General features: G+C 40.2%; 3 protein-coding genes across 3 annotated transcripts; all 3 read left to right on the top strand.

Moving 5' to 3' along the window:
- The first annotated feature begins 6,734 nt into the window (after positions 1–6,734).
- On the top strand, positions 6,735–7,514 carry LOC112197813 (RING-H2 finger protein ATL56). The gene has a single exon (XM_024338691.2). The coding sequence runs from the start codon at positions 6,837–6,839 to the stop codon at positions 7,368–7,370; it is 534 nt and encodes a 177-aa protein (XP_024194459.1). The 5' UTR covers positions 6,735–6,836; the 3' UTR covers positions 7,371–7,514.
- Positions 7,515–22,121: 14,607 nt separating this feature from the next.
- LOC112199034 lies at positions 22,122–23,141 on the top strand. Its single transcript, XM_024340100.1, has one exon. The coding sequence runs from the start codon at positions 22,122–22,124 to the stop codon at positions 23,139–23,141; it is 1,020 nt and encodes a 339-aa protein (XP_024195868.1).
- A 1,109-nt stretch (positions 23,142–24,250) lies between these two features.
- Positions 24,251–25,261, top strand: LOC112200931. The gene has a single exon (XM_024341939.2). It carries the CDS (start codon positions 24,251–24,253, stop codon positions 25,259–25,261), a length of 1,011 nt encoding a protein of 336 aa, XP_024197707.1.
- The last annotated feature ends 1,580 nt before the right edge of the window (positions 25,262–26,841 follow it).

Genomic DNA, 26,841 nt, shown 5'->3' with positions numbered 1-26,841 from the left:
ATTTCATGACATTGCGTATCTAGAACTTGCTTGAGACCTCTCGAGGCTATATGTTAGCTTACGATGGGATAGAAAGGATTGAGGCATTTTAGGTTAATACTACCATGGCCAAAGAAGCATGTGCCTAAAGATATTTACCACTAGATTGCCACTTTGAGCCTATGTATATATTTAGCCTTTTTGTTCATTTGCACCACAAGTTCCTACCTAGCCTGTATACTTTTATCCTACCCTTCTATGGTAGTTGATGAAGCGATTCGAGAGAATGACTTTATGTTTGAGTGCTTCAAAAGAAAGAAAAAGTCAGAAGTGTGAGGTTGTAAAAGAATAAGTGTGGGGGTGAGTGTGCGTTTAGACAAAAAAAAAAAAAAAGAAGAAGAAGTTGTGAAAATAAAAAGAAAGTTCAAGGAAAAAGAAAGTAGGAAAAAAAAAAAAAGTTGTCTTTAAAAAAAAAAAAGGTATTACATAGTATAGTTAGCGGGTTGTACATTGGGATTACAGTGAGTGACTTAGCATTCAAAAGCCAAAGTCATATATCTCTACAAGAGAGAGTCGCTTCACTGATTTCTATGGACTTGGTTTTTCCTATCCTTCATTTCTATTAGCCATTCGCCCTTAGCCCCATTACAACCAAATAAAAGACCTCTTGATTTTGAATGTTGTGATCTACCAAGCGAAGGTGAGATCGAAAAGCAAGCATATGGTGGCGCGTGTTGTGAAATTGCTTTTGAGTGAAACACATATAACCTCTAAACACTTGAGTGGTAATATATAGTGAATCTCTGTGAGTTTAATGGGTTATGTTGGGTCTTCTATATGCCTATTTGATTATGGTGGATTGATTTGATAAATGGATATCACATGCATATACTTGAGCATTTCTCATATGTGCATCTTAATTGCATTACAACTTCAAAAGTCTTATGTTGTGCTTACGTCTACTTCATTGGTCATATACATAATTATTTCTCCGAGGGTATGGTTGGAAAAACTAATACTACACTTCCTTTATGTTTGAGTTGGTAGATTTTTGGATCAAATTTCATTTAGTTTGTTTGAGGACAAGCAAAGTTCAAGTGTGGGGGTGTGATTACACGTATTTCTATGTGCGTAATTGTACTCTAAATACTAGAATTGAGCTAATCTTTAAGTCAATTATTATGTAAGTAATCTATTTTTATTTACTTGTAAGAAATAAGTAGAGTTGCGGAAATCGAAAGAAAATGACGCGAAAATTGAGTAAAATGGAGTTTTCGATAAAAGGACGAAATTGTCAATGCGGGTCAACCGTGGTCAATGCCATCAAAGGAGCGGAATCCAATTATCTCCGGTAGTATTTGCTGAAGTGCATTGAGAAGAGAGAAAGAAAGAAGAAGAAGAAAGAAAGAAAGAAAGAAAGAAGAAGGAAGAAAAGGAGAACAGAAGAAAAGAAAAGGAAGGAAAAAAATTAAAATTTTTTTACTTTGCTGACGTCAGCAGCAGAAACACATTTGCACGTCCATCCTTTCTTTTTTCCTTTTTTTTTTTTCCCTCTCTTCCTATCATGTGTTGCCACGTGGCACCATCCTCTCTCTCTCTTCGTCTACAGCCACACATATAATTGCATTGCATTACACTTTTCTCCCATTCTTCTTCTCACCGAGACCAAGCAGCAACCATCTTAATTATCTCTCTTCTCCAACATAGCAGACCACAGCTCACCCCATCACCCTTCTCTCTCTCTCTGCCTTCAATCATTTTCCTGCTCACAAGATCCGTTAACCTCATCACCAAGATTTATTTTCCTCCTCACTAAGATTCCTCCTCACCAAGATCCATTTTCCTCCTCACCAAAATTCTATCAAATCCTCATAAATTTCTCAAGGGATTTCAAGGGGCATCAAGATTTGAGATTGTGTATAGTGGGAAGCCATAAATCAAGGCTTGTCATATTTGCTCTATAGCAATTGTGACTTATTCTTGTTACTTCTCACTCTTCTTCACCTTTACTTCTTTAATTGATGTATATTTTTGTTGATTTGTGGATGGGTTGTGAGTAGTCTATTTAGGAAGCTAGGGTTTGAGCCATAGCATAGATTTAATGTAATAAATATGTTTTGATTTAATGGTTTTCAATTTTGTGTTTGGCATATGTTCTATTCTATAATATTTGGCTTAGATGCATGCTTAGGAGCTTGATTAACTCTTGAATATGTAGATGAGCATGTCTAGAACAAATTAGAGGACCTAATCACTTCTCTAATTTATGGCTAGGACACTTGTTTCTAACATGATTAGTTACATTACCAATTTCGATTGCCGTATTGGCTAGCTTGAGAACCTTGATTCTAGGACTCTTCGCCTTTTGGTGCAACTAGAGGCTCTAACAAGGCTCTAGATTGTCCCAATTGAGTTTCTACGACCCTTGATCCGGAGTAGTAATACCCTTAAAGAATCTAATGACCCATGAGATTTGAAAAGTCGTGGGTACTGTTCTTAATGCCACTATGAATTGAATGACCTTTGTCGGAAATATATTTGTGCATTAAATTTGGCTAGGAGGATACCCTAGTGACCTAATTTTCATTTCTTGATAAGTTTATATTATCTTTATTAGTTACAATTTTAATTTTCAATTGTCAATTTTATTTTTCGCAATCAAATTCAATTTTTACAAACCACTTTCATTGTCGATACCACTTGGTTGTGAGCTTCCGCATTTATTTGTGGTTCTCTTGACCAATTTTAGGCTTGGTTGTTCCGAGCCGGGCATGTAAATAGTTTGGTGCTATTTTTAGGTTTTGTTTGTTAAATTATTGGTGATTTAGTAATCGGCATAACCAAAAATTGGAGTTAGCTTTTCAATCCCCGAGGTACGATAATTTCGGGTTCAAATATTTCCCACTTCTTTGATGACCGTGCCCTTATTGCGCATAAGTTGCATTTAAGCACTAAATCAGTGGGTGTACCGGGGAGTGCGAGGTTATGTTTTTCTTAGAATAGGTCATTTGTATGTCCTAAAGGACGGTTCTTTCTGTCAGCCCCTCAGGGGTGTGTCGTTTCTGGTACTGCTTGATGAATTATAAATTTGACTGACCTCATTCGATTAAAAAAAAAAACGAATTTAGAAAATAAAAAATGCCAAATATAATTGTTTTGTCTATGTTTTAATTTCAAGTGTTTTTTGAAAATAGGATTCCAAAAAAAAAAAAAAAAATCACATACTTTCCATACAACAACCTCACCTTATCAACCGATCGACGACCTCACAAACCAATTGGCTACCTCAACTACAAACTTGCAACCTCACCTCACTAACCCATTAGCGACCTTATCAACCCACCCAACCAACAACCTTAACAATCGATCAATGACTGCATTGAGCGACCCACTGACGACTTCAACGATCTGCCGATCGACCCACCGATGACCCACTGACCGAAAGACAACCTCACCGACCAATTGACTTAACAATGACTTTGATCGAGCGGCGGCCTCACTGATAGTTGTAATGCCGCTCGATCAAAGTCGCTATGTAATTTAATTCATTTTCATAGTTGTTATCAAACATGAGCGACCTCGCATAGTTGTTTGTCTTGTTTATATTTGTACACGACGTGATTTACTTTTTTTTTTTTGAAAGTATTTCTAATTAAGCTGCCACATGCCTTTTCGGATATTAAAAATGTAATTTAATTCATTTTCATTTTGCACAAGTTTTTCGAAAAGGGAGCAGATCCTCTCCTGAGCACTTTTTGGAGCTGAGCTTCCTGAGCTTTTTATTACAAGATGATATGTGTATAAAACCACATCTAATGGCCCCTATTGCTTGAACTTAATTTTGATTTATCTTTTTTTCATCAAAACTCAAAAACGGAGGACTTTCTCACTCTTTCCCTCTTCTCTCCATCTTCTCTCTGAAGACCAGAGATTCATCTGTTCATCATCACCCACTCCCACCCAGCCCATCGTCACCACCAACCAACCCAACACATCGTCACCACTGCCATCAACCACCCCAACAATCATCTTGCTATTGGATATCAGTTAAAACATCAACAAATTGAACTCAGTTCTCTCTCAAATCACTGGGATTGCACCTTGAGTTTTATTGTTTTGCAATCCACATTTTAATTTTGTCTCAATGGTCTGAAATTTGAAGTTTCAACAATATTTAGTATTCAATTTGAGATTGAATTCTGTTGGTTGGTTGAACTTGAGGTTGGGATTCAATTGATGGGTTCAATTTGGGGCTAGGTGTTCCATTGATGGGTTCTAGACTAATATCTGAATTTCATTTTGCCATCAGCATGTTCTCTTCAATTTTCACCAAACCCACTTTTCCCAGAGGATGACGCAGGTCCTGATGGTTTTGCCGAACTCAGCTCTCCATTTCAGAACGATCCCCTTCTCGAGGCGAATATAGGGGCGGGGGAGTTGGGGGATCCCAGTCTGGATCCACGTAGGGTTGGAAACGTCTTCGTTTGAGTCGAGGAGGCTGGAAACATCTTCGTCTGAGTCGGAGATGACAAAAAAAAAAGAACAGAGAGTAGACCAAGAGCGAAAGAAGAGGAACAGTGGAGAGAGAGAGAAGAAAATTGAAAAAGTAAAGCCAGGATTGTTGTAGACCATTGGATCTAATAATATACACGTGTCATCATCTCCTTCAAAGCTCAGGTAGCTCAGCAGAGAGTTTAGCTCAGGAGAGGATCCTCTCCCTTCCGAAAAACCATGATGTAAAACGTTACCAGACACGGCCTAAGATATCGCTCACAGTGTGAGTCCTAATTCTAAGAGTTAATTAGTTATAAGTCTAAAAACCATGACCTGTTTTGATTGTAATCCGGACGAAAAGTTTTGTTAATTGCGGTCCAGTGACTAAGCATCCACATCAGCTTACTTTCCTATATTAGCATGATGAGTCAACTTCTACTTTTTCACATACCAAATTTACCCAGCACAATATTACTCAAAACAATCAATAATTTATGTATCAATAAATTGAGAGTTAATGTTGTTTTTCAATCAATTTGGTATTCATAAAAACTATATCAATTATAATATGTCATCAGCACAACAATACTCTTAATTGATTCATCGTCATTAAAAAAAATTATAACTTATGATCATTTTACATACCTTACCATCATTTTTCTACACCCTATATAAAATGATCATACCTTACCATGGATTTAGATGACAGTTCCACTACTTTGGGTTGGGAAGACAGACTTCGAATAGCAGTAGACTCTGCACAAGGTCAGCAACTTAATGATTTTGGTCCATGTTTTTACCTCTTTTTGTTGAAAGTTTTTGTGATGAATTTTGAAATGCAGGATTGGAGTATCTGCATTATGGTGGTAAGCCACTATAATTCACAGGGATGTGAAATCAGCAAACATCTTGCTGACTGAAAACTTCCAAGCCAAAGTATCTGATTTTGGCCTATCCAGAAATTTCCATACAGACCTTGTGACTCATATAACAATTGGCGTTGCTGGTACTCCCGGGTACCTTGACCTTGAGTAAGTAGTACTTCTAGATTAATTTTAGTTTACTGATCATCATTATTTTTCAAATCTTTATTTTTCAAACTTCAATCCAACGTTGTAATTTTGCGAGATCATTGTGATTCGAGTTGCATGGTTTGGCTTTGCTGCAGGTACTACCTAACAAGCAGGTTAAATGAGAAAAGTGATGTTTATAGCTTTGGGATTGTGTTGTTGGAAATTATCACAAACCGACCTGTTATATCAAGAACTGTAGAGAGAATTCACATTAGTCAATGGGTTGCTTCTATGCTTGCGCAAGGAGACATTTACAGTATTGTTGATCCAAGATTAGAGAGAATTCGCAGCTACCTTTATTATAGATTTGGTAAGAAGTTTTTGCTTACCTTTAATATAGAATCGATTATGGTGTTATAGGTATGATTTGTCCTAGAATTTGATTAGACACTTTTATTTCACATTTTCATGCCTTATTTATAGGTAAGATTTCACAAGTTTAAAAAAAAAAATCAAGTTTCTCTATATCTCTATATCTAAGGTTCCATCATTGTCTCACATTTTCTCTTTCATACATTTTCTCTTTTAATTAGGTATAAATTCTATATATACATATTTGTACATTTTGATTTATATTCTATGTTTTTTTTCCCTGCTTCGTATGTCTAGGTAGATTAAATCTCTACGATATAACTTTAAATACCTACTATATAGATACAAATGAAGCAATAATGTTTGAATTTTTGTTCTAATGTTTTTCATCCTATAATGTAGGTATATAAGTATTAGACCTACATCTTAGGTATATTGAGTTTATATGAATGCATTTAGTCTTCTTTGTCTGAAAATTATTTATTGATGAATTGTAAATTTTGGAATTTGAATTTAAAATTTAAAATTGAGCTGAAATTGTGATCTAATTAGTGAATTTGAAATTATATACCTTATTTGGTTCTAAGGGCAAATTGGACTATTAAAAAAACAAATAGACCGCAATTAATAAGAAAATATGCGCGGACTAAATCTAATTTTTATATAACAAAAATGACTTGAATCGAATTAACTCTAATTCGAATACATATACCCACCTTCTTGGGCCACGTCAACCTTGGGCTAACCGTTCTTCGAAGACCACACTCAAGGACTTTTCTTTGATTCTTCACTTGGTGTTAGCAGTTTCCAAGTCCAACAATTGGTATATAGAGCTGTCCACTTGTTAATCCAAAATCGAGCCCAGATTCTGCGAGCTTTCTAATTTAGCCTATCCATCTTCCTCTCCCTCTTTTATAGTCATAGTCAATCCTTTGATCTCTAAATTTTCATTTACCAAAGCTGGGATCAAACCCCACCATGCCTCCTCATCCTCACCACCACCACCACCACCACCACCATGATCAACCACCGCAACCAAAACGCAATCCCAAGCTCCTATCTTCAATCCTCAAAGCCCTCATAATGACCTTCATAACCTCAATCTTCTTCCTCCTCCTCGGCTTCGTCGCCTTCCTCCTCTTCCTCATCCTCTCCGCCGGCGCTCTCCACCGTCGCCGCACCCAAATCGACCTCCCCTCATCTGGGTTCTCCCCCAGACACTTCAAGACCCTCCCTCAGTTCCGCTTCCGAACCCAAAACCAAACGGCGTCGTCGTCCGACTGCGTCGTCTGCCTGGACGCGTTTCGGGAAGGCCAGTGGTGCCGGAAACTCCCTGCATGTGGTCACCTGTTCCATAGGAGGTGCCTCGACACGTGGCTCGTTAAGGTTTCGGTTTGTCCCATTTGCCGGACACCTGTTCAATTAGGGAACACCGCCTCCGCCGCCGGTGAAGAAGAAGAGGCAAAGCGCTTGTGGGATTTTAATAGGAACACTAATTCAAGGGTTTGGTAGGAAATAGGTAAACTTTTGTATCATACTTTGAATCTGGTCTTGTTTGTTTTGTTTTGTTTGCTAATGTATATTAGATTGTTCAAAAGGTTTGTCATTGTATATATATATCTCATTTCGTGGCATTTTTTTTTTCCTGGAATCAAATCTATGGTGTATTCATTGACTTGGGTTTGGTTCAAAACATTTAGGGATCAGATATGAAAGGTTGGCCTTGTTTTGATTCAAAAGAAAACCAGCTTGTCTTAGTTGAAATCGCTTTGATTAATAATTACTTAATTAGGCTATAAAAGTCTGAACCATGATGTCGTCACAAATCACAATAATGAGTTTTCTAGATTGGTTTTTAAGGTTGATTTTACACGATTGATCATCATGGGAGACAAACCCTTTATTCGATGCTGAAATCACTTATATTAGGTCCGTTATGTTCTTATTCGAAATTGAGGTAGATAGATATTCTTAATGCTTAAACCACCTCCTGCAAACTGTGTGAGGGAGATGCTGTGGATGGCTTTAGGAAAATTAGTTGGTGAGTCTCGCATTCCAACATTTCTGACCTAAGCTTATCCAAGGGCGGTTGATGGGGACAGTCTTCTTTCATAGATTTATTCTACGACTACTGGAGGCATATTCCAAGGTATGACTCGATATCCTTTTCTCTGTTTTCTCTTTTGTTTTTCTTTTCTTCCTCCTCTGTTTTTAAGAGAAGACAAATTTTACATTATTTCAAATATGCACGACTGCATTGCACCGGCAACTATTCTTATGAAAAATATTATGAAGAAACCATCAGCTGTATAGGATATAGCCAAATACAGTGCCGTATAGGACATCTAGTAATCAGCAGTGTTTGTGATTTAGATATTTTGAACTTACAATAGTCTCAGTTATTTAAAAAAAAAAAAAAATTAGAGAGATGAAAGTTGCCTGAATAACGATTTGAGTTGCTAAAAGTGTAATATGTGCAACTGCAACAATTTCTTAATCGGAGATTGCCACATATGTTTGATTAGAGACGGAAAGTATCTGGGTTTTGGTCCTTTCAAATTCTTCAGGTTTTGTGCAGTTTTTTCCCCCCTTTCTGATCTAGTAATAAATGGAAATGCAAAACTATTTGAGACTACAGACTATGTTTGGCGTACATACAGCCTGTTGCTGAGCATAATTAGCACTCGTTCTGTGACCGTTTCGGCCATGCCACAGTCTCACCAGCGAGTCCAGTTCAGGTCCGGCCGATCAGAGATGCAACCCCACGCGCTTGCTAAAGATGTCCTTTTAGATGGGATCAGTTCTCCATTCGGTCTCCATTCAATCCCTTTTGATGCACGGTAGTTCCACATCGAAAATATGGAGAAGGTCCGATCCTCAGCTCCCTATATAAGTCTAAACCTTAATAATTACGGCAAGCAACTACTGTACATTTAGTGTTATTTTGTCAATAACTAATTTAGACATTGGAGGAGCGAAGCGAAGACGGGACACCTCGGTCTCCCTCTTGAAGCTCGTGTTATACAGAACAGGAGAACAACGAACATCTTCCAGACCCACTGTCCGCTGAACGTCTGCCGGACCCGTTGTCCGCCGAATATGTTCTAGGCTTCTCTATAGACCGGAGTGTAGACTAAAGTTACACCTTCTAGTTTCTCCCAAGCTTGATGAATATCATCTATAAGACCTCCATTCGCTAGTAGTTTATAACAGAGCCTTGAACTTCTTGAATGGCCTCCATACAGTCACTTTCTATGGTGCCATCTTTGACTTGAAGTGAGTATAGCAGATCAAAGCCCTCCCTTATTGCAAGCAGTTCATATTGTTTTGGAGAAGTCGTGCACTGGACAGATCTAGCGTATGCTGCAACAAACTGACCATCATACTTTCGAAGCACACCTCCAATTCCTCCATGGTTCTGGTTAGGTAAGAATGTAGCGTCGACATTGAGTTTAAGCCGCCCATGATCAGTTGGCTTCCATTGCTGCCGGTTCTGCTTCACGGTCTTGTAGGGTGCAGGTCTAGACTCGTCCAGCCATGTGAAGCTACTCAATACAACATCTTGCGCTCCTTGTTCAGTACCTAACCAGAGGGCATTATTCCTATTCTTCCATAGGCCCATATGATCATCAAAAGCTTAGCAAAAATTTCAGGTTGGAGGCTCATAGCTCTTTCAAGCATCCACTCTTTGAATGGAATTATGGAATAGAAGGCAGCAAAGTGTCACTTAGATTAAAAGGTAGTGCTGGAATAGAAGGCAGCAAAGTGTCACGTGAGATAGAAACCTTGTGATACGTCCTGCATTTACATCATTCCGATAATTCTTTGAAATCATCAGTGCAGAGACGGGGAAGGTAGAGAGAGTCTTCTCGATCAACATCGTATCAGTTATGGCTTGGCCACAAAACTCCATCAGAGACTTGATACGAAGGGCTTCCGAGTTATAATCAAGCACAGACTTGAAATCACAAAAGCGGAGGCTATGCCATCGTACTTCTAAATCAGGAAGCAGGGAGTCACGAACGTTGCCAAATCGCTGCTCAAGTTCTACCCATAGCTTTCTTGGGTCTTCCTCATTGAGGTATTCATTTTGGAGCACGTCATTCATGTGCCTTGTCATGAGAATTATGGCTTTAGCTTGTTTTGCTTCGAAAGCAGTAGCTTGCTCAATGGAGAGCACGTTCTGACCAGGCTCTTGGATGGCTCCCAGAAGTCCATCAGCCTTAAGATGTTGGCGCACATCTCGGACCCACCTATGGTATCCTGCGCCAGTTTTCTCTAGTGGAACAAAGTTCAGCTTGTTCAGGTAACTCATCCTTAAAAAGTGGCCAGAAAACTTGACCGAAAAGTTGGCCGAAAAGTGGCCGGAAAAGTTGCTGGAAAAGTGTTGACTTGAGGGTTGACCGGCTTTGACTGACCGTTGACCGAGAGGCTGACGTGGCACCGGTTGCTGATGTGGCAGGCTGATGCTGACGTGGATGCTGGCGTGGCAGATGACGCAAGGATGACGTCAGAGGCTTCAGGCTGCTAGGCTTTGGACTTCGGCTTCTGGGTCTTGGACTGAGATCTGGGCCTAGGGCTGACCGGAGTTGGACTTGGTTGACTGAAGCACAGATTGATGATGCAGGCGGCGGTTCAGCGGTTCAGTTGGTTCAGGCAGCCGGTTCGTGTGGTTCTAGGCCGGTTCAGGTGGTGATTTTTCGGATCCGGTGATCTGGGGTCCGGTTGCAGCTGCTGGTGAAGTTTGGTAGCAGTAGGCAGGGAGGAAACCTTCGAACAGGGCAGAGAGGATATCGGTATTTCCAGGGGCCGGTTCGTATATTTTCCGGCCGGTTCTGGGGACAGCGCCGCCGGTTCTGGGCTCCTGGAGGTGAGAGCTTCAAGGTGGGTGGCGGAGGTTTCTAGGGTTTGGAGGCTACGAAGATTAGGTTTCAGGGTTAGTGCTTCGTGCTGATAACGTGTTTTTGGGAATCAGAAATTGAGAGATAATCGCTGTGTATTCTCATTGATAATAGGGGCCTCTTTATATAGAGGATTACAATGCATAGAGATAGAATCATACAAGGAAAGAGAATCTCTAGATTCTTCTAATTGAACCCTATTACCACTAGGTCAAGTAACCTAGGGTTTGGATTAAACACAAATAGAGATATCCTTAAACAATAAAAACCTTAACAAAACAAAGAAAAAACCAAGATCGGCTTCTGCCTATTTCACTGCGACTCCGGCTATCACTTCAACCGTGATGGTCGCATCTTTCTCTAGATGGTACTCTCTGTCTGTGCATCCCGACCTCTAAATGAAGGATGATCCCATTTAGGCGCTGCTTCACTACGTGTCTGCTGTTGTTAATGCTCAAGTCCGGCGGTAGCCGATTCCTTACTTAACGCGGGTTCGGTGGGCGGACCGCTACTCCTAGGATTAGGTGATTCCTGTTACTGCAACACGATAGACAGGGCGTCAGAGGGAGACCGCGTTGGGCGGTCTTCACTTCTCCGATGCCTAAGTCAGTCACTGTATGCGCAGCATAACAATAAATGAGTAGTAATTGCGTAATTAATGAGGAGAGAGGAGAGGAGCTTTTATAGGCGAGGAAGGGGTTGATCTTCTTCTTGTTTCCGATGTGGGACTGCTGTGCTTCGATTCCCAGCGTCAGGGTCTTCTGATGTTATCTTGACGCGGCGCGTGGCGGCGCGTCAGCTGTGATCTGGGGGCGGTCCGGGGCTCAAGCGGTAGCCCGCCTGGCCATGACCTCGCAGGTCATCCCCTTGGTGAGATTCGGTACCTCCGGCGGTATGATGAGCGTAGCTCATTATAGCTAATTATGCTCGTTCTAGCGTATGTAGGTACAGCTGTCATCTCGCTGCTTGTCGGCGACGCAATTTGAACAACCACTAGTGAACAGTGTAGTCTGTCAGCCACAACCCGACTAGGTTTCTGCAATTTCAAGGTCTGCTCGGCTTTGCTCGACTGGTTACAGCTTCCGTCTGAGCATATCATTTTTTCTCGTTTTATTCCTAGAATTTTCGTCCAATTGGCCATGTTTGAATCCAAAAACCTTGAGGGACTCAATAATTTAGAAACACAGGATGCTTTGGTGAATATCATTTGACAAAGGAACCCCAATTTCATATTTTTATCAGATTGCGTTTGGGATTTGAGGGTTGTGAATGTTAGCTTTGTTCGCAGGACTCCCGGGGGCTGGCTTTTCTCTGGCATCAGGGAATTCCAGTGCGAATTCATAATTATTTCAACAACCATATAGATGTGAAAATTAGTGCAAAGGGCTCCCCAAAGGAATTTCATTTCACTGGAATACACGGCTTTGCATCCACTGCAGATCGTGTTCGAACCTAGGAGCTCCTGTGCACCTTGGCTTTTCAATCTACTCTGCCTTGGTTGGTTGCAGAAGTCTTTAATGAAATTCTTAGCAATGCTGAAATGTCTGGTGGTCCTCTGAGATCGTATGTACCTATGGCGCGGTTCAGGCAGGCTCTTGCTAATTGTGTTCTTGTTGATATGAAGTTTGATAGTTCTAGATTTACTTAGGCTAATAGATTTGCAAAAGAGATCGTGCTTGTCACAAGGTGGAATGGAGAGATAAGTTTCCACACTCTCGGGTTGTTACCCTTTCTCTTAGCCTGTCTAACCAAAACCCTCTTCTTGTAGAGGTTAACTCAACAACAGTTCTTAATCATATAGCCCCAAAACGTTTCCGTTTGAGGAGATGTGATCTTAGCATAAAGATTTCCCAAATTTAATACAACGAGGTTGGATGATACCTTCTACCGGTAATCCAATGTTATAAGTTAGGAGGCAAATTCAAAACAAAGGAAATTTTTTAATGAAATGGCATGTTGGAGTCTTTCAGTAGCGACATATAGAGATGAGAGTGTTCCATAACTAACTTGAGCGGCTTATGATTAAGCTTATGATCTAGAGCAGTTTGAGGAGCAAAAAGCATTACAATTCCGGCTCATTGAGCTATTTTCTCGAAATGAGACGTACTGGAGGCAGTGCTCTAGGGTGCAATGGTTAAAAGAAGGTGATAGGAATACAACATTTTTTCATAGGAAGACCTGTAACCGTAAGTGCAGGAACTCTATCAAGGGGCTTTTTGATTCTAAAGGTACTTAGCACACTTCTCCTTCTGACATAATTGTTGTTCTTGCTACTTACTATGAGCACATCTTCAAATCTGAGGGCTTTGATCCTCTTGCTTCTAATCTAATTTTGGAAGTTGTTTAACCTCAGATTACTTCACAGATGAATGCATAATTAGTTTATGAAGAAGCTATGTACTCAAGTTGAGGGTTTCTTCTCCCTCGAGCTAGACATAAGTAAGGCTTATGATCGTCTTGAATGGACTTTTCTAGAAGCTATTTTGGTAAGGCTGGGCTTCTGTACAAAATGGGTGGAGGTACTTTGTCTTCATTGAAATCTGTGAGTTACTCTCTCATTATTAATGGTGAACCTATTGGTTTCATTACTCCAACTAGGGGAATTCGGCAAGGAGACCTTTTATCCCCTATTTGCTTATATTATGCGTAGAAGGACTTTCATCTTTTATCACTGCTTCAGTTGCTCAGGGTACCCTCAAGGGAATATTGATGAATCCTTCAGCTCCCATTATTCATCATCTGTTATTTGCAGACGATAGCCTTATGTGACAGTACCAGCCCCGGATTTCACCTTGAAATCCAAAGTGACCCTGTGGGGCCCACCTTAGAAGAAATTCTACCAAAAATTTGGTGGAACTCCCTCTAAAAGTGGGCTACCCAAACCTGTAGAAAAACATTTACACTTCTAAAATAATCCACCCTTAATCTTCTGGAGCCACCATGCTCCCTATAGTACAACATCTCCCATATCACAAAACAATTCTGAACTTAAAAAAATATTAATCTCATAGGTTATCAGAGCAATCTAATGTACAGGCGTACAAGAGAATAAAATACAAGATAAAAGACCGATATTTTTATAATGCGGAAGCTATGACAGCTATGCCTCAACCCCATGTACGCTCTACCTCAAGCTAAACTGGCCTGCAAACTGGGCATTTAAAACCGAAGGGCCCAGGGGAAAACATTTATAAAAAAAATCGTTAGAGTGAGTGGACGAAAAATAAGTAATTTCGAACGAATAAGTAAAACTTAATGCTTTCCCAAGTTATTCTCTAAAAACTCGCATGCAGTAACAATCTTGGAAATACTTTCAATCATCATCTTTACTACAATCTTAATCATGTAAAATAGAACATCTTGCAATCTCTTAAAACCAAATGCCTGAGCGTGTGCTTCATAACCCCGCAACATTGTTGCAGCGACCAAGCCGTCAGGTAACTATTCATGAGCTATCAGAGCTAGTGATGATTCCTGAGAGACTAACAGGTAAGCATCGAGGTATGGAGAAGAAGGGTGTCTCTATTTCTCCTAGAAACTAAAGCTAAGCCTCGCAGTGGGGAAAAGAAATTGAATTTGGAAACGAAGAACTTGGGACTAGTGCTGGTGTTGCAAAATGAGGACAATAATGGTTAGTTGAAAATGAAGCGAGGCAAGCCTGCTGGTAGCAAGAACAAGCTGCCGTATGGTGAAAAAAAGAAGGCAGCGAAGGTTGATGATGGTACTGAGAAGAAAAGGGCAGCCAAGAGACAGCTATTGCCATAGCTAAACAAGGCTAATACTACTTCAAGCTCTAACTCGAAAGGGAAGGAGCTGGTTATTTACTAGTTTTCTTTCTAGTCTTCTCTAAGCCTGTGTGAATCTGGTTTAAGCTTCTATATGTCTTCTATGACGTTTCTAGTCTCTTGATTGTTCCACAATTGCATGCTTGACAGTTAAGGGCTAGTTGAATGATTTCTTTCCGTATAAGGTGAGGTTTTGATCATTCTTGTATAGGCTTACTAAATAGTAAGCGTCTTAGTTTGCTTTAGCTTAGCTAGTTTGTTGCTTTGGCTTTCTTATGTAAGCTTTGTAAACTATAGCCTTTTGGTTGTTGATCGAATGAATTTCAACTTCTATTTCATAAAATAAAAAAAATAAAAAAAAAGGAAAAATTTTGTAACAAAAAAAAGAGAATAAATAGAAAGAAAGATTCACCTAGAGAAATGAAATAATGTTGAAGGAATATCGATTTAGTGTGCCTTATCAAACTAGGAGTAGCAATAGGAGAGAAGGTTCTAGATTTCCCAATCCTACACGGATTGGTATTCCTTGTAACATTAGAACTAGCACTTTGTAATCCCTATATATAGGGCTCCTATTCTCAATAATAAGAACACATCTCTCTCATCAATCTCTCTCAAATACATTATACTTAAACACGTTATCAGCACGACTCTAACCACAAAACAGAAAACCAAAACTCATTCACAAAGCAGCCCCTAGCCCGAGCTAGCCGAGCCTTCGCTGCAGCCCGAGCACCCGTGTGCTTGCAACCTTGCACAGCAGCCCCTGCTGCCCCCTCCCTGCAGCCCTGCGTTCCAGCCTGCTGCCACCGAAGCATCCCTGCTGCGCAAACAAGCCAACGCACACCCACTGCATCTTTTTCCAGTTCCTGTGCACATCCGTCTTCTTGCAAGCCTCGAAACGTCTAGTTCGGAAGCTCAGATCGAAAAACTTTCTTCATCAAAGTTGTTCGTCTCTGTCTCTTCCATCTAACCTCCGAATTTCAGTCTTATCGGAGTCATATTGAGATCTGTACACCAATCGAGGTACAAGCTGTTCAGAACAGAATCTGCTCCGAATTTTCACCAAGTAAGTATTCAAAAGAGTAAGTTTTGAAGTTCCTATAATTCGAAATTTAAATATTTCTTCTTTTCTCGGGGACTTGAAAACCTCCCTTCTTCTACATCCCACCTTTCTTATAACGTGGGTTCGATTCTTGAAAAGCGGAATCGTGGGGATTCACGCAATTAACGAACTAAGAGCGTTCGTAAGACTTCGGACTAAGAGCGTCCGTAAGCATCGATTAACGACCATATAAACATCATTGTTTCGGTCTAATCCAATTATTCTTGGAAATCGATTTCTTGGTAGCATAGCTCGGAAATCTTATTTAGTTTTCGTGGAAGCATTGACTCCGAAACTAACTTGTTTTTGTTTCATCTTTCTGGATGTCAAACACAAACAAACTCGATTTTGTTCCATTGGATTATGCAGGCAAAAGGTACTTAATTTGGGTCACTGATGTCGAGATCCACCTCATTGCCCGTGATTTATTGCATACAATCCAAGAGCTTTGTCCTATAGAAACAGCTCCAGACCCTCAAACTGAGAAAGATAATTCCAAGGCACTTGCCTTCATGAAACGTCACATGGATAGTGACCTACAGTTTGAGTTCATAAATGAGGATAGCGCCATAAAGCTTTGGCATGCGCTTCGCGAACGATATGGCAATGTTCGTGACTCCATACTTCCGAATACAGAAGCAGAATGGAAACATCTTCGCTTTTCTGAATTTGACACTGTCATGCAATTTTATTCGGAAGCTCTCAGCATCAGAGCAATGATGCGTCTCTGTGGAAAAACAATCACAGAAGACCAATTGATTGAGAAAACCCTCAATACCTTCCCCGTCTATGCTATGAGGTCCTCTGACTTATTCCGGACTCATGTAAATGCAAGATGGATCACAAGTTTCCAACAGCTTATTGCAGCTATGGCCACTGCTGAAAGACATGGCAATGAACTTGTGAAAAGAGAAATTGATAGGCTTCAAGATAGCTATCAAGAGCATCGTCCTATGGCTAGAGAAAGTCGCCATCGACGTCATGATCCATACGATCGAAATGCTCAAGAAGGTAATCGCTCAAGGCGACAATCCCACGACCGTAGGAGGCGTGATTTTGAGGGAAATAGGGTTGGAAACCATGGAACCAACGTTGGCCATGGGCACCACTTTCCAACGCCACCAGTCCTAGGGACTATGCATATTGCGCCAATGCGCCTCAATCAAGGGAGAATCCTCTTTATGGTGTCTATTTCTGATATGGAACGTCTGATCAATGGACCTGAATTTGCAATGTACCTACGAAGGTAGTCGCATCATGGTGATCAAGACTTCGAGTTCACAAAGACTTTAAATCTGGCGATGAAGACAAAATACCGCAGATTTTTATTTATAGTCTTTTATTTTTCCAAGAATTATGTCATGGCAATTATGCCTTAAATCAATTTGATTTTTATATTGGATTAGATTATGGTCACGAAACTTTGGTGTCATCATTGGATATTATTAATAAAGTATCGATTTATTTTATCTCATGTCGTAGACATGTTTTTCGAACTTTATTATTTTAAAGATATAAGAGCCAATGGTTTTCATATGGAAACACATTGTGAGAATGGACAAGAGTTCCTTTGCATCACCTCTAATGACTACGGACATAAACGAGTATTAGAGAAACTTATGTGTCGCTCTAGTGGGTTGTATGCAACCACTATTCGAGTCATTGAATCCAACCATGTCATGAGAGATGATTTATGGGATTCCGACACGTATAGGCTTTGGCACGACCGTTTGGGACACCCAGGTCGTGACATGATGATCCGTATATTAAAGACTTCACACGGACATCCCTTTTTCAGAACAAAAGGAAGTAAAACTCGAAATTTGGATCAAGGAGGAGCACCTGCGCCTCACGGTGCCTTCCCCCTTCAAGTCCGGCCACCACTAGCCGGCGCCGCCATCCCCCTGCGGCTCAAGGGTGGCTTTGACGCCACCTCTGCTCCTCTGACTCAAATTTCGACTTCTAAAGTCCATTGTGACTTCATGGCTCAACCAAAATCCTCATTGGTTATTTCTGGAGCCCATCATTCGTTCTGCAAAGCCTGCTCTTTAGCAAAGTTAGGATCGAGACCATCCTATGCAAAGGACACCAAAGAAAATATACCATTCTTGCAAAGAATCCAAGGTGATATTTGTGGACCTATTCAACCACTATGCGGACCATTTAGATATTTTGTGGTGTTGGTTGATGCATCGACACGCTGGTCACATGTCATGCTATTGTCCACAAGGAACGCTGCATTTGCTAAACTCCTAGCACAAATAATTAAGTTACGGGCTCACCACCCTGATCATCCCATTAAGTCTATAAGATTAGACAATGCTGGGGAGTTTACATCAAAGACTTTTGATGATTATTGCATGTCCATTGGGATTGATGTTGAACATCCTGTTCCTCATGTTCATACCCAAAATGGTCTCGCAGAAGCCACCATTAAACGACTACAAATGGTTGCTCGAGCATTGGTGATGCGCACCAATCTCCCTATTTCTGCTTGGGGCTATGCAATATTGCATGCAGCTGTGCTTATTCGTCTGAGGCCCACTGCCACTCAACCCTTCTCTGTGTCCCAGATGGTTACTGGGTATGAGCCTGATGTCTCACACTTACGCATATTTGGGTGTGCAGTCTATGTGCCTATTGCGCCGCCACAGCGCACCAAAATGGGTCCTCAAGACGATTAGGCCTTTATGTTGGATATGATTCTCCAACGATTATCCGCTACATAGAACCCTTGACAGGCGATCTCTTTACCGCTAGATTTGCGGATTGTCACTTCGATGAGACAGTCTTCCCGTCGTTAGGGGGAGATAAGAACATCAATGTTCAACAGGAACGACAGGAATTGTCGTGGTCTGTCCCCACTCTGTCTCATCTTGATCCCCGAACCGCACAGTCAGAAATTGAAGTGCGGAGAATTCTCGATCTTCAGAACGTAGCAGATTCGATGCCTGATGCGTTTTCTGATATCGCTAAAGTGACGAGATCACACATACCTGCTGCAAACGTGCCTGCAAGGATTGATGTCCCTAAAAGTAGAGGACATGACGCCAACTCAAGAATGCATGAGCATGGCGCCAACGTCCCATCTCTCAATGATGGTGACGTTGTGGCTAGGCCCACGGCTCCCGCCAAGAAGCGCGGGAGGCCCATAGGTTCGATGGATTCTCGCCCAAGAAAGAAAGCGAGTTCGGCACAAAATAATCCATTAATCATCGATGTAAATAATCCATCTCATGAGAATATTCCGGATTATGGTTATGTCCAAGAGACATCATTGGGGGACGCTCTAATGTCAGAACCAACTCCAGAGAATAGAGAGATCTCCATAAATTACACTAGTGTACATGAGATGATGGATAGAAATTCTATGGCGATTGATGATGCATTTGCATATCATATTGCAAAAGGAATTATAGAATATGATGATATCGAACCTCGCTCTGTTGAAGAATGTCAACAAAGAGCGGATTGGCCTAAATGGAAAGATGCAATCCAGGTTGAATTGGATTCACTAACAAAGAGACAGGTATTTGGGCCTGTAACGCAGACACCCCCAAGTGTAAAGCCTGTTGGCCATAAATGGGTCTTTGTTAGAAAGCGTAATGAGAAAAAACGAGGTTGTTAGATACAAAGCCCGCCTTGTGGCGCAAGGTTTCTCACAACGCCCTGGAATTGACTACGAGGAGACATATTCTCCCGTGATGGACGTTATAACGTTCCGCTACCTTGTCAGTTTGGTAGTTTCCGAAAAACTTGACATGCAGCTTATGGATGTGGTTACAGCATATCTCTATGGGGATCTAGATTCAGAGATATATATGAAGGTTCCAGATGGACTTCAATTACCCAAATCAAGTGGCTCTAAACCACGGAGCGCGTTTTCAATAAGATTAAAACGCTCACTATATGGATTAAAACAATCCGGACGGATGTGGTATAACCGTCTAAGTGACTACTTGATTGGGAAGGGATATATTAACAATGAAATATGCCCATGCGTGTTCATTAAAAGAACAAGTTCCGGATTTGCAATCGTAGCAGTTTATGTCGATGACATGAACCTAATTGGAACTCTAGATGAGTTGAAGGAAACTGCTAAATACTTGAAATCCGAATTTGAGATGAAAGATCTTGGGAAAACACGGTTTTGTCTCGGTTTAGAACTCGAGCACCGTAGTGATGGAATCTTGATCCATCAGTCTGCATATACTCAGAAAATCCTAAGGCGCTTTAATGAAGATAAAGCAAAGCCTACGAGTACTCCCATGATCGGCCGTAGTCTTGAGCCCGGAAAAGATCCGTTTCGTCCAAGGGATGAGGACGAAGAACCATTAGAGGCCGAGGTGCCCTATTTGAGTGCAATAGGCGCATTATTGTACTTAGCTCAATGCACAAGACCGGATATCTCATTCGCAGTGAACTTGTTAGCTCGACATAGCTCTGCGCCAACACGCCGCCATTGGATTGGTATAAAGACAATCTTTCGATACCTAAGAGGTACGATTGATATGGGCCTATTCTATCCCTACAGAGAGAAAAGGAATGACGGAAAATTGGGATTGGACCCCAAAAGGCAAAACGCCCCCGTCCATGGAATGGCCGCCGGCCATGTTGCCGGCGCCGGCGCCGCCACCGCTCATGGTGGCCGGCGTTCTCCTATCTCCCTCCATCAAAACGACAATGATGTCTTGATGGGTTTTGCTGATGCAGGGTACCTCTCTGACCCTCACAAAGGTCGCTCCCAAACTGGTTATGTCTTTACCATGGGAAGCACTACGATATCTTGGAGGTCTACGAAACAGACCCTTGTTGCTACTTCCTCAAATTATGCAGAGATTATTGCTCTACATGAAGCCGTACGTGAATGTATATGGCTAAGGTCTATAATTAGACATATCCGAGGAAGTTGTGGTTTGAAGTCTACCACAGATGAACCTACATGCATTTATGAGGATAATGCAGCTTGTATTGAACAAATGAAGTTAGGTTTCATCAAGGGCGACAACACCAAGCATATATCGCCTAAGTTCTTTTATAATCAGCAACAACAATCACTTCTAAAGATTGAAGTGAATCAAATCCGATCAGAGGATAATGTAGCGGACTTATTCACTGAGTCGTTACCTAAATCCACCTTCGAGAAACATGTGAAGAGCATCGGATTGAGAAAGTTATCCGAACTCCCACGATTATAGCAATCAGGGGGAGATATCGACATCAGGGGGAGTTATGATGTCTACATGTTCGATCTCGAAGAGTGAAGGACGTGTTGTGCTCTTTTTGTCCTTCGACCAGGGTTATTTTTATCCCACAGGGTTTTTGTTACCTGGCAAGGTTTTTAACGAGGCAACGGATGAAGCGTCACCACCAAGTTTGAAGCGGCACAAGGGGGAGTGTTGAAGGAATATCGATTTAGTGTGCCTTATCAAACTAGGAGTAGCAATAGGAGAGAAGGTTCTAGATTTCCCAATCCTACACGGATTGGTATTCCTTGTAACATTAGAACTAGCACTTTGTAATCCCTATATATAGGGCTCCTATTCTCAATAATAAGAACACATCTCTCTCATCAATCTCTCTCAAATACATTATACTTAAACAAATAAGTCTTTAATCACAAGTCGATACTGATCCCGTGATCTCTATAATGCCAACTGCGCTATATCACATTTACATTTTACCAAGGTTTTCATTGGTATATATCTGATGTCCATAACATATTGACCTCTCGAAATCAGATACCTGGTGCGGTTGCACCACCTGCATCAGCATCGCCTCAGAGCTGGCTTTAACACTAACATATTATGAATGGACATTTCGATTAGACCCATAAATGAACAAGATTTGGTGCGAACACATGAACTAGAGCTAGCTTTTGGCAGGGCCTTTATACTTCCATCCATTTGTACACCAAGATATTCTGCTTTAAGTGTATTTCTAAGGTGAAAATAGTTAGTGGAGAGATTTCGCCTATTTTTAATAAATTTTGAGGTTTTCTGCTCAAAAATAAATTATTTCCTGAACCATTTTTTGGTTCCAGGTACAAATATTTAAAATTCTTGCTTGCTGGGTCTTCCTTCTGGAATGAATTTGTGGTCCTTGTGGACTGTTTCCATCAACTGTGCTTGTATTTGGAAGCAATTTCTAGGAAATTGAGCCGAGTCACATTTATTTCCTGAACCAGTTTTTGGTTCCAGGTACAAACATCCAAAATTCTCACTGGCTGGGTCTTCCTTCTGCTATGAATTTGTGGTGCTTGTAGACTGGTTCCATCGACCGTGCTTGATTATTGACTTGGGGTCTTGGGCCGTGATTGGCTTTCCTTGCTCAGGACGTTACAATCTAATGACTTTTCTATGTGGATATAAATGTAGGAAATAATAGAATAGACCTAGTCTTTTTGACAAATTAGAATGGACCAACGTACTCTTGAGAACGAAGGAAAACATAATATAAATAGGCTACACTCATGTACCCCTTTGCAATGCAAGAAAGATTTAGAAGCTCTGAACAGTATCAATCCCTCTTTCTTTTGATGAAGTTTAACATGCTTTTGGATTTTCTGGGACTCCTAAGGGAATCCCACAAGCTTTTCTTCCGAAATGGGAAGGCCATGTCCTCCCTCACCCTTCTCATAATACTTGTTACTTCTTTCCTGTTGGTGATTCATATCTACTCCCTCAAACCAATAATTACTGATATTACAATCAAGGCAAACTTCCTGGCAGCTACAAGTCCCACTGGCGCTGAATTCGCTCGTCTTCTAACTGCCATGATGTACGACTTCAGAGTATATCTTGGACTACAATGGATTTTCATTTTGGGGTTCTCTTTTACCTCATTCTATTTTGCAACAGCCTCAATCTTAGCATCAGCAGTATCATACTGTGGAAATGACTTGTCCATCAAGGAACTTCTACCAAGGGCACTGAGGTCACTGAAAAGACCATTTGTTACATGGTTTTACATAACACTGCTTGATCTAGGCTACTTATCATTTCTCTTTGCATTTGTTTTTCCTTTAGTGCTGATTTTCAATCTTAAGCTCACCATATCTGCTTTCACTATAGTCGCATCCATTCTAGCTCTAGTTGTCAGAACTTATCTCGCTGTTGTGTGGAACTTAGCACTAGTTGTTTCGATACTAGAAGAAAAATGTGGCATTGAGGCACTTGGGAAAGCTGGACAGCTTATTAAGGGATCAAAGCTACGAGGGTTTTTTCTGAATCTTGTTATAGCCACTGCCTCGTCGGTGTTATTTGTTTTGTTTAGGACTGTTGCTAAAGCTATGCCAATAAAAGCACTGATAATTCCACTGCTCCTGTTAAATTGTATCAGCTGCCTCATAACTATGGTCTTGCTAATGGCATCCACAGTCCTGTACTATGAGTCCAAGGCGATTCATGGAGAAGAGCTTGAACTGCAAGGAAGCTTGGAATATGCTAAGGTTTCCTCTGCTACCCCTCTTATCAATGCAGATGCAGTTTGATGAAGAATGTCACTCTTTTGTATCAAGTGTGTGTTTTTGCTTGTGTTGTAAGTTTGTAACCACACATCTGCACTTCTTGCTATGTATGTAGTCTTTGCTTCTGTTTGTAAGATAAACCTAGCATATATATAAATAAGGTTGTTAATGGGTTTTACGATACTGAAAACCAAAAACTAAGGAGTAGGATTGATCTCTTGATTATGCACCACATCAGTTTTTATACCTTAAACAGTTCTCCATACAATGGATATAGAAATAAATCACCTTGGCAGTGTTTGATACTAATAATTGGCAAGTTAAGAAACAGTTGAAACCTTCAAATGCTAGAGGTTTGACAAAGTACTCTGTTCCTTTTTCCCTAGAATTCTCTTTCGACTATTATTTCCTCTCTTATTCCTATGCTGCAACTGTCATTTTCACAGTCATCATCATGAATTGTGCGCTCTGCGTTCAATGGACTAACTAATAGTGTCTTATTTTCTTGGCATAGAATTAATCAACAGGAGGTTTGGAGTTAAGTGTCAAATATTCATATAAATAAGAAATATTTGAAAGAGACCTTTCAACAAATGGACAATTGTTTAACATTATCAACACACCCCTGTTGCCGGCAATATCAAACTATACATTTTATAGAGTCATCTTTATAAATCAAAGTCTTTTTGGATTCTAAGGTACTGGAATCTTGAAAACATGGTTCAACATTCACTTTGGTAATAGATATGTGACTCGAATTATGGACACATCAATGGAGTGCACTGGATATTGAAGGCTGGGAAGTTGTCAGGTTGATAATTACCTACTAAAGATCTCCGGGTTGACTCTATATTGTTTATTTTTATTCACATAATCAGGAGAAACTTTTGATTTTTAAGCAGACTTCTTTTTAGTTTTTCCCACAGATGCACATTGTTTATCTCACCACCCCCTTGTTTTCACCTCCATATTCCTTGTTTTTGTCACCATTTTTCATGTATTTCATGTTTTTAGTTCCCTATATAAAGGGTTAAAACCATGATGCTTTATATCAGATTGAAACAATTCAGTCTTTCTACTTCCTTCCTGTCATTGTGTACTTGAGAGTGTAAGTCTCTAAACTCAACACCACAATGATGATGGACTCAAATACTAAACCTCTGAAGAATAGCAGTCCTCCTTCCCCACTGAAGTTTTATGAGCTTTTGGGTTTCGTGGGAATTCTAAGGGAAGCTCCGAAACTTTTCTTGAGAAATGGGAAACTCATGTCCTCTATCACCATACTCATGATTTGTTTTAGTTCTGTCCTCCTGTTGATGAATATCATCTCAATCAAACCATCAATCACTGACTTCATCTTCAAGGCAAGCTTTCTAACCGTGACAGACAAGAGTAGCCCCGAATTTGCCGACCTTATAACTTCTTTGAAAATTGACCTCCGATTAGTTGTGGGACTAGAGGGGATTTTCATTTTAACGTTCTCCTTTACCTCGCTGTTTTTTGCAACCTCATCAATCCTAGCATCAGGGGTAACATACTGTGGTAAAAACTTTTCTGTCAAGGAACTCCTATCAAGGGTAGTGAAATTGTTGAAAAGACCGTTTGTCACTTGGTTTTACATAATGCTGCTTCATCTAGGCTATTGTCTATTTCTTACAGCATTTCTGGTTCCTTTGGTTGTGCTTTTCAGTCCTAAGTTCACACTTTCGGGTTTCTCTATAATCGTATTAATTGTAGCTGTACTTTTCCAAGCTTATCTTACCGTTGTTTGGAACTTAGCACTCATTGTTTCAGTACTTGAGGAAAAATGGGGCATTGAGGCACTAGGGAAGGCAGAACAGCTTATCAAAGGATCTAAGCTACGAGGGCTTTTCCTGAATATTCTTTTTGGAGCATTCTCTGTTGCTGTGGTCTACGGTTTGAAGAAAATTGGCAATATAGCATTTTCAGGAAGTCAAATAGTAATTCCATTGCTCCTCTTAAACTCCATGTCCTTGATCAGGATGTTTTCACTAATGGCATATACAGTCCTTTACTATGAGTGCAAGGAGACTCATGGAGAAGAGCTTGAAATGCAAGGAGGCGTTGAATATTCTAAAGTTAACGCAGTCACCCCACTTCTCAGTTCAGATGAAGAATGTTGAAGCACCAAGGCAGCCCTAGCTAATCTTAGATATTCTGTATCTGGTATTTGGTCTTGAAAGTGTTATAGGTACAATGACAGCAATAAATCAGCTTGATGGAATTTGCATTTTGCGTTTTTTTTTATTTGATTCGTGAAAGCAATTGAACCCTTCAAACAAGTTCCTTCTCTGTTCAAATACAGAGCTTCTTTTAATGAGTAGCTGAGAAACAAGGAATATATACATGGGAATCAAATCAAATTTCGCCTAGAAGATCAAATTCAGACTATTTAAAGATGATTACAAGAAGGAAAAAAAAAAGTCACTGTAAAAGTTCCCAATGCCCTGAGTTTATACAAACACTATATGCAAAAGAAAGGGTTACTATATTAGTAAACTCAGTCTTCAAATGTCCTCATTCTGCTTTGTTGCAGATACACTAAAGTTACTGCTGCGGCTACCCCGATTATAGTTGCAGATACATTTCATTATAGAATATCACTTTCTTAATTTACATTAATTGTTTGCTTGTGTTGTAGGTAGTAGCCACATATCTGCAAGACTGCAACTTTATAGAAACACTGAGACAGTAGAAAACACTAGATTTCATATCAGCATTATGGCTACATACAAGAAAATTTTAAGGGTACGGGTGAATTACGATATATATATATATATATATATATATATATATATATATATTGGATGATCTGCTATATATAGTAAAGTGAAGCGTTCTCTGCAGGTTTCAAGCAGTCTATATTCAAGCACTTCGTAATGACTGACAATGTACTACTATGGTTGATATTTTCCACGGGGAGTGAAATCCACACTCCACGTTTTTACAATCCACGCTGCCTATTTTTCTCTGTGATTGAAATTCTTATAAAAAGACAAAATTAAGTTACTAAGGACAAAAATTTAAGTTACTAGAAAAAGAAACATGGAGTGTGGATGGTGGATTGTGGATTGTAAAATGGGGACTGTGAATTTCACTCTCCTATTTATATCGGTATAAGAAATATACATGAAAAAGACCTCGGAAAAGTCTGAGGAGGACAGAACATCCCTAGCTGGCTAGCTCCATCTTATCTGAAGAATGAAATCTCCAGGTCGACTATGTGCATTCTTCATTTTATATGCATATAATAATCAGATCAGAATCAACTTCATCGTTATCATCATTTTTTAGTAATTCACATTGTCGACTATGTATGTTGTTTTTCTCTTCATACCGTTGTTTTAAGCTCTGAATTACTTGTTTTGATCCCCATTTTTATTTCATGTTTGTAGTCTCTCATATAAAGTGGTCAAACCATGCTGTTTTGCATCAAGTTGATGAGAAAAACTCCTATATTTCTATATATCTTGCTTCCTATCATTGTGTCGTTGAGAGTTTTTTTTTTTTTAAATTAAATAGAGGATTAGGCGATATTAGTTCCGCTGCGACAGCCGATTTGGGGTGACTGTCACCCACCCGCAATCTCGAAAGAAAGGGGGCCATCGGGAATCCACCGCCCGTCCCTCTATTTTATTTTATTAATAAAAGAAAAAAAAATCACAAGATGAGAGAGAGGGACAAGAACCAAAGCCTCACTGAG

This window comes from Rosa chinensis, chromosome 4 (genome assembly GCF_002994745.2).
Source record: "Rosa chinensis cultivar Old Blush chromosome 4, RchiOBHm-V2, whole genome shotgun sequence".
NCBI classification, from domain to species: domain Eukaryota; kingdom Viridiplantae; phylum Streptophyta; class Magnoliopsida; order Rosales; family Rosaceae; genus Rosa; species Rosa chinensis.
Note: the sequence above shows the minus strand (reverse complement) of the source record. Positions and strands in the feature narration are given on the sequence as shown.

What these genes read in the sequence shown, in the direction of transcription:
- LOC112197813 (XM_024338691.2), top strand. Translation starts at nt 6,837, where the DNA reads ATGCCTCCTCATCCTCACCACCACCACCACCACCACCACCATGATCAA.
- LOC112200931 (XM_024341939.2), top strand. Translation starts at nt 24,251, where the DNA reads ATGATGATGGACTCAAATACTAAACCTCTGAAGAATAGCAGTCCTCCT.
- LOC112199034 (XM_024340100.1), top strand. Translation starts at nt 22,122, where the DNA reads ATGTACCCCTTTGCAATGCAAGAAAGATTTAGAAGCTCTGAACAGTAT.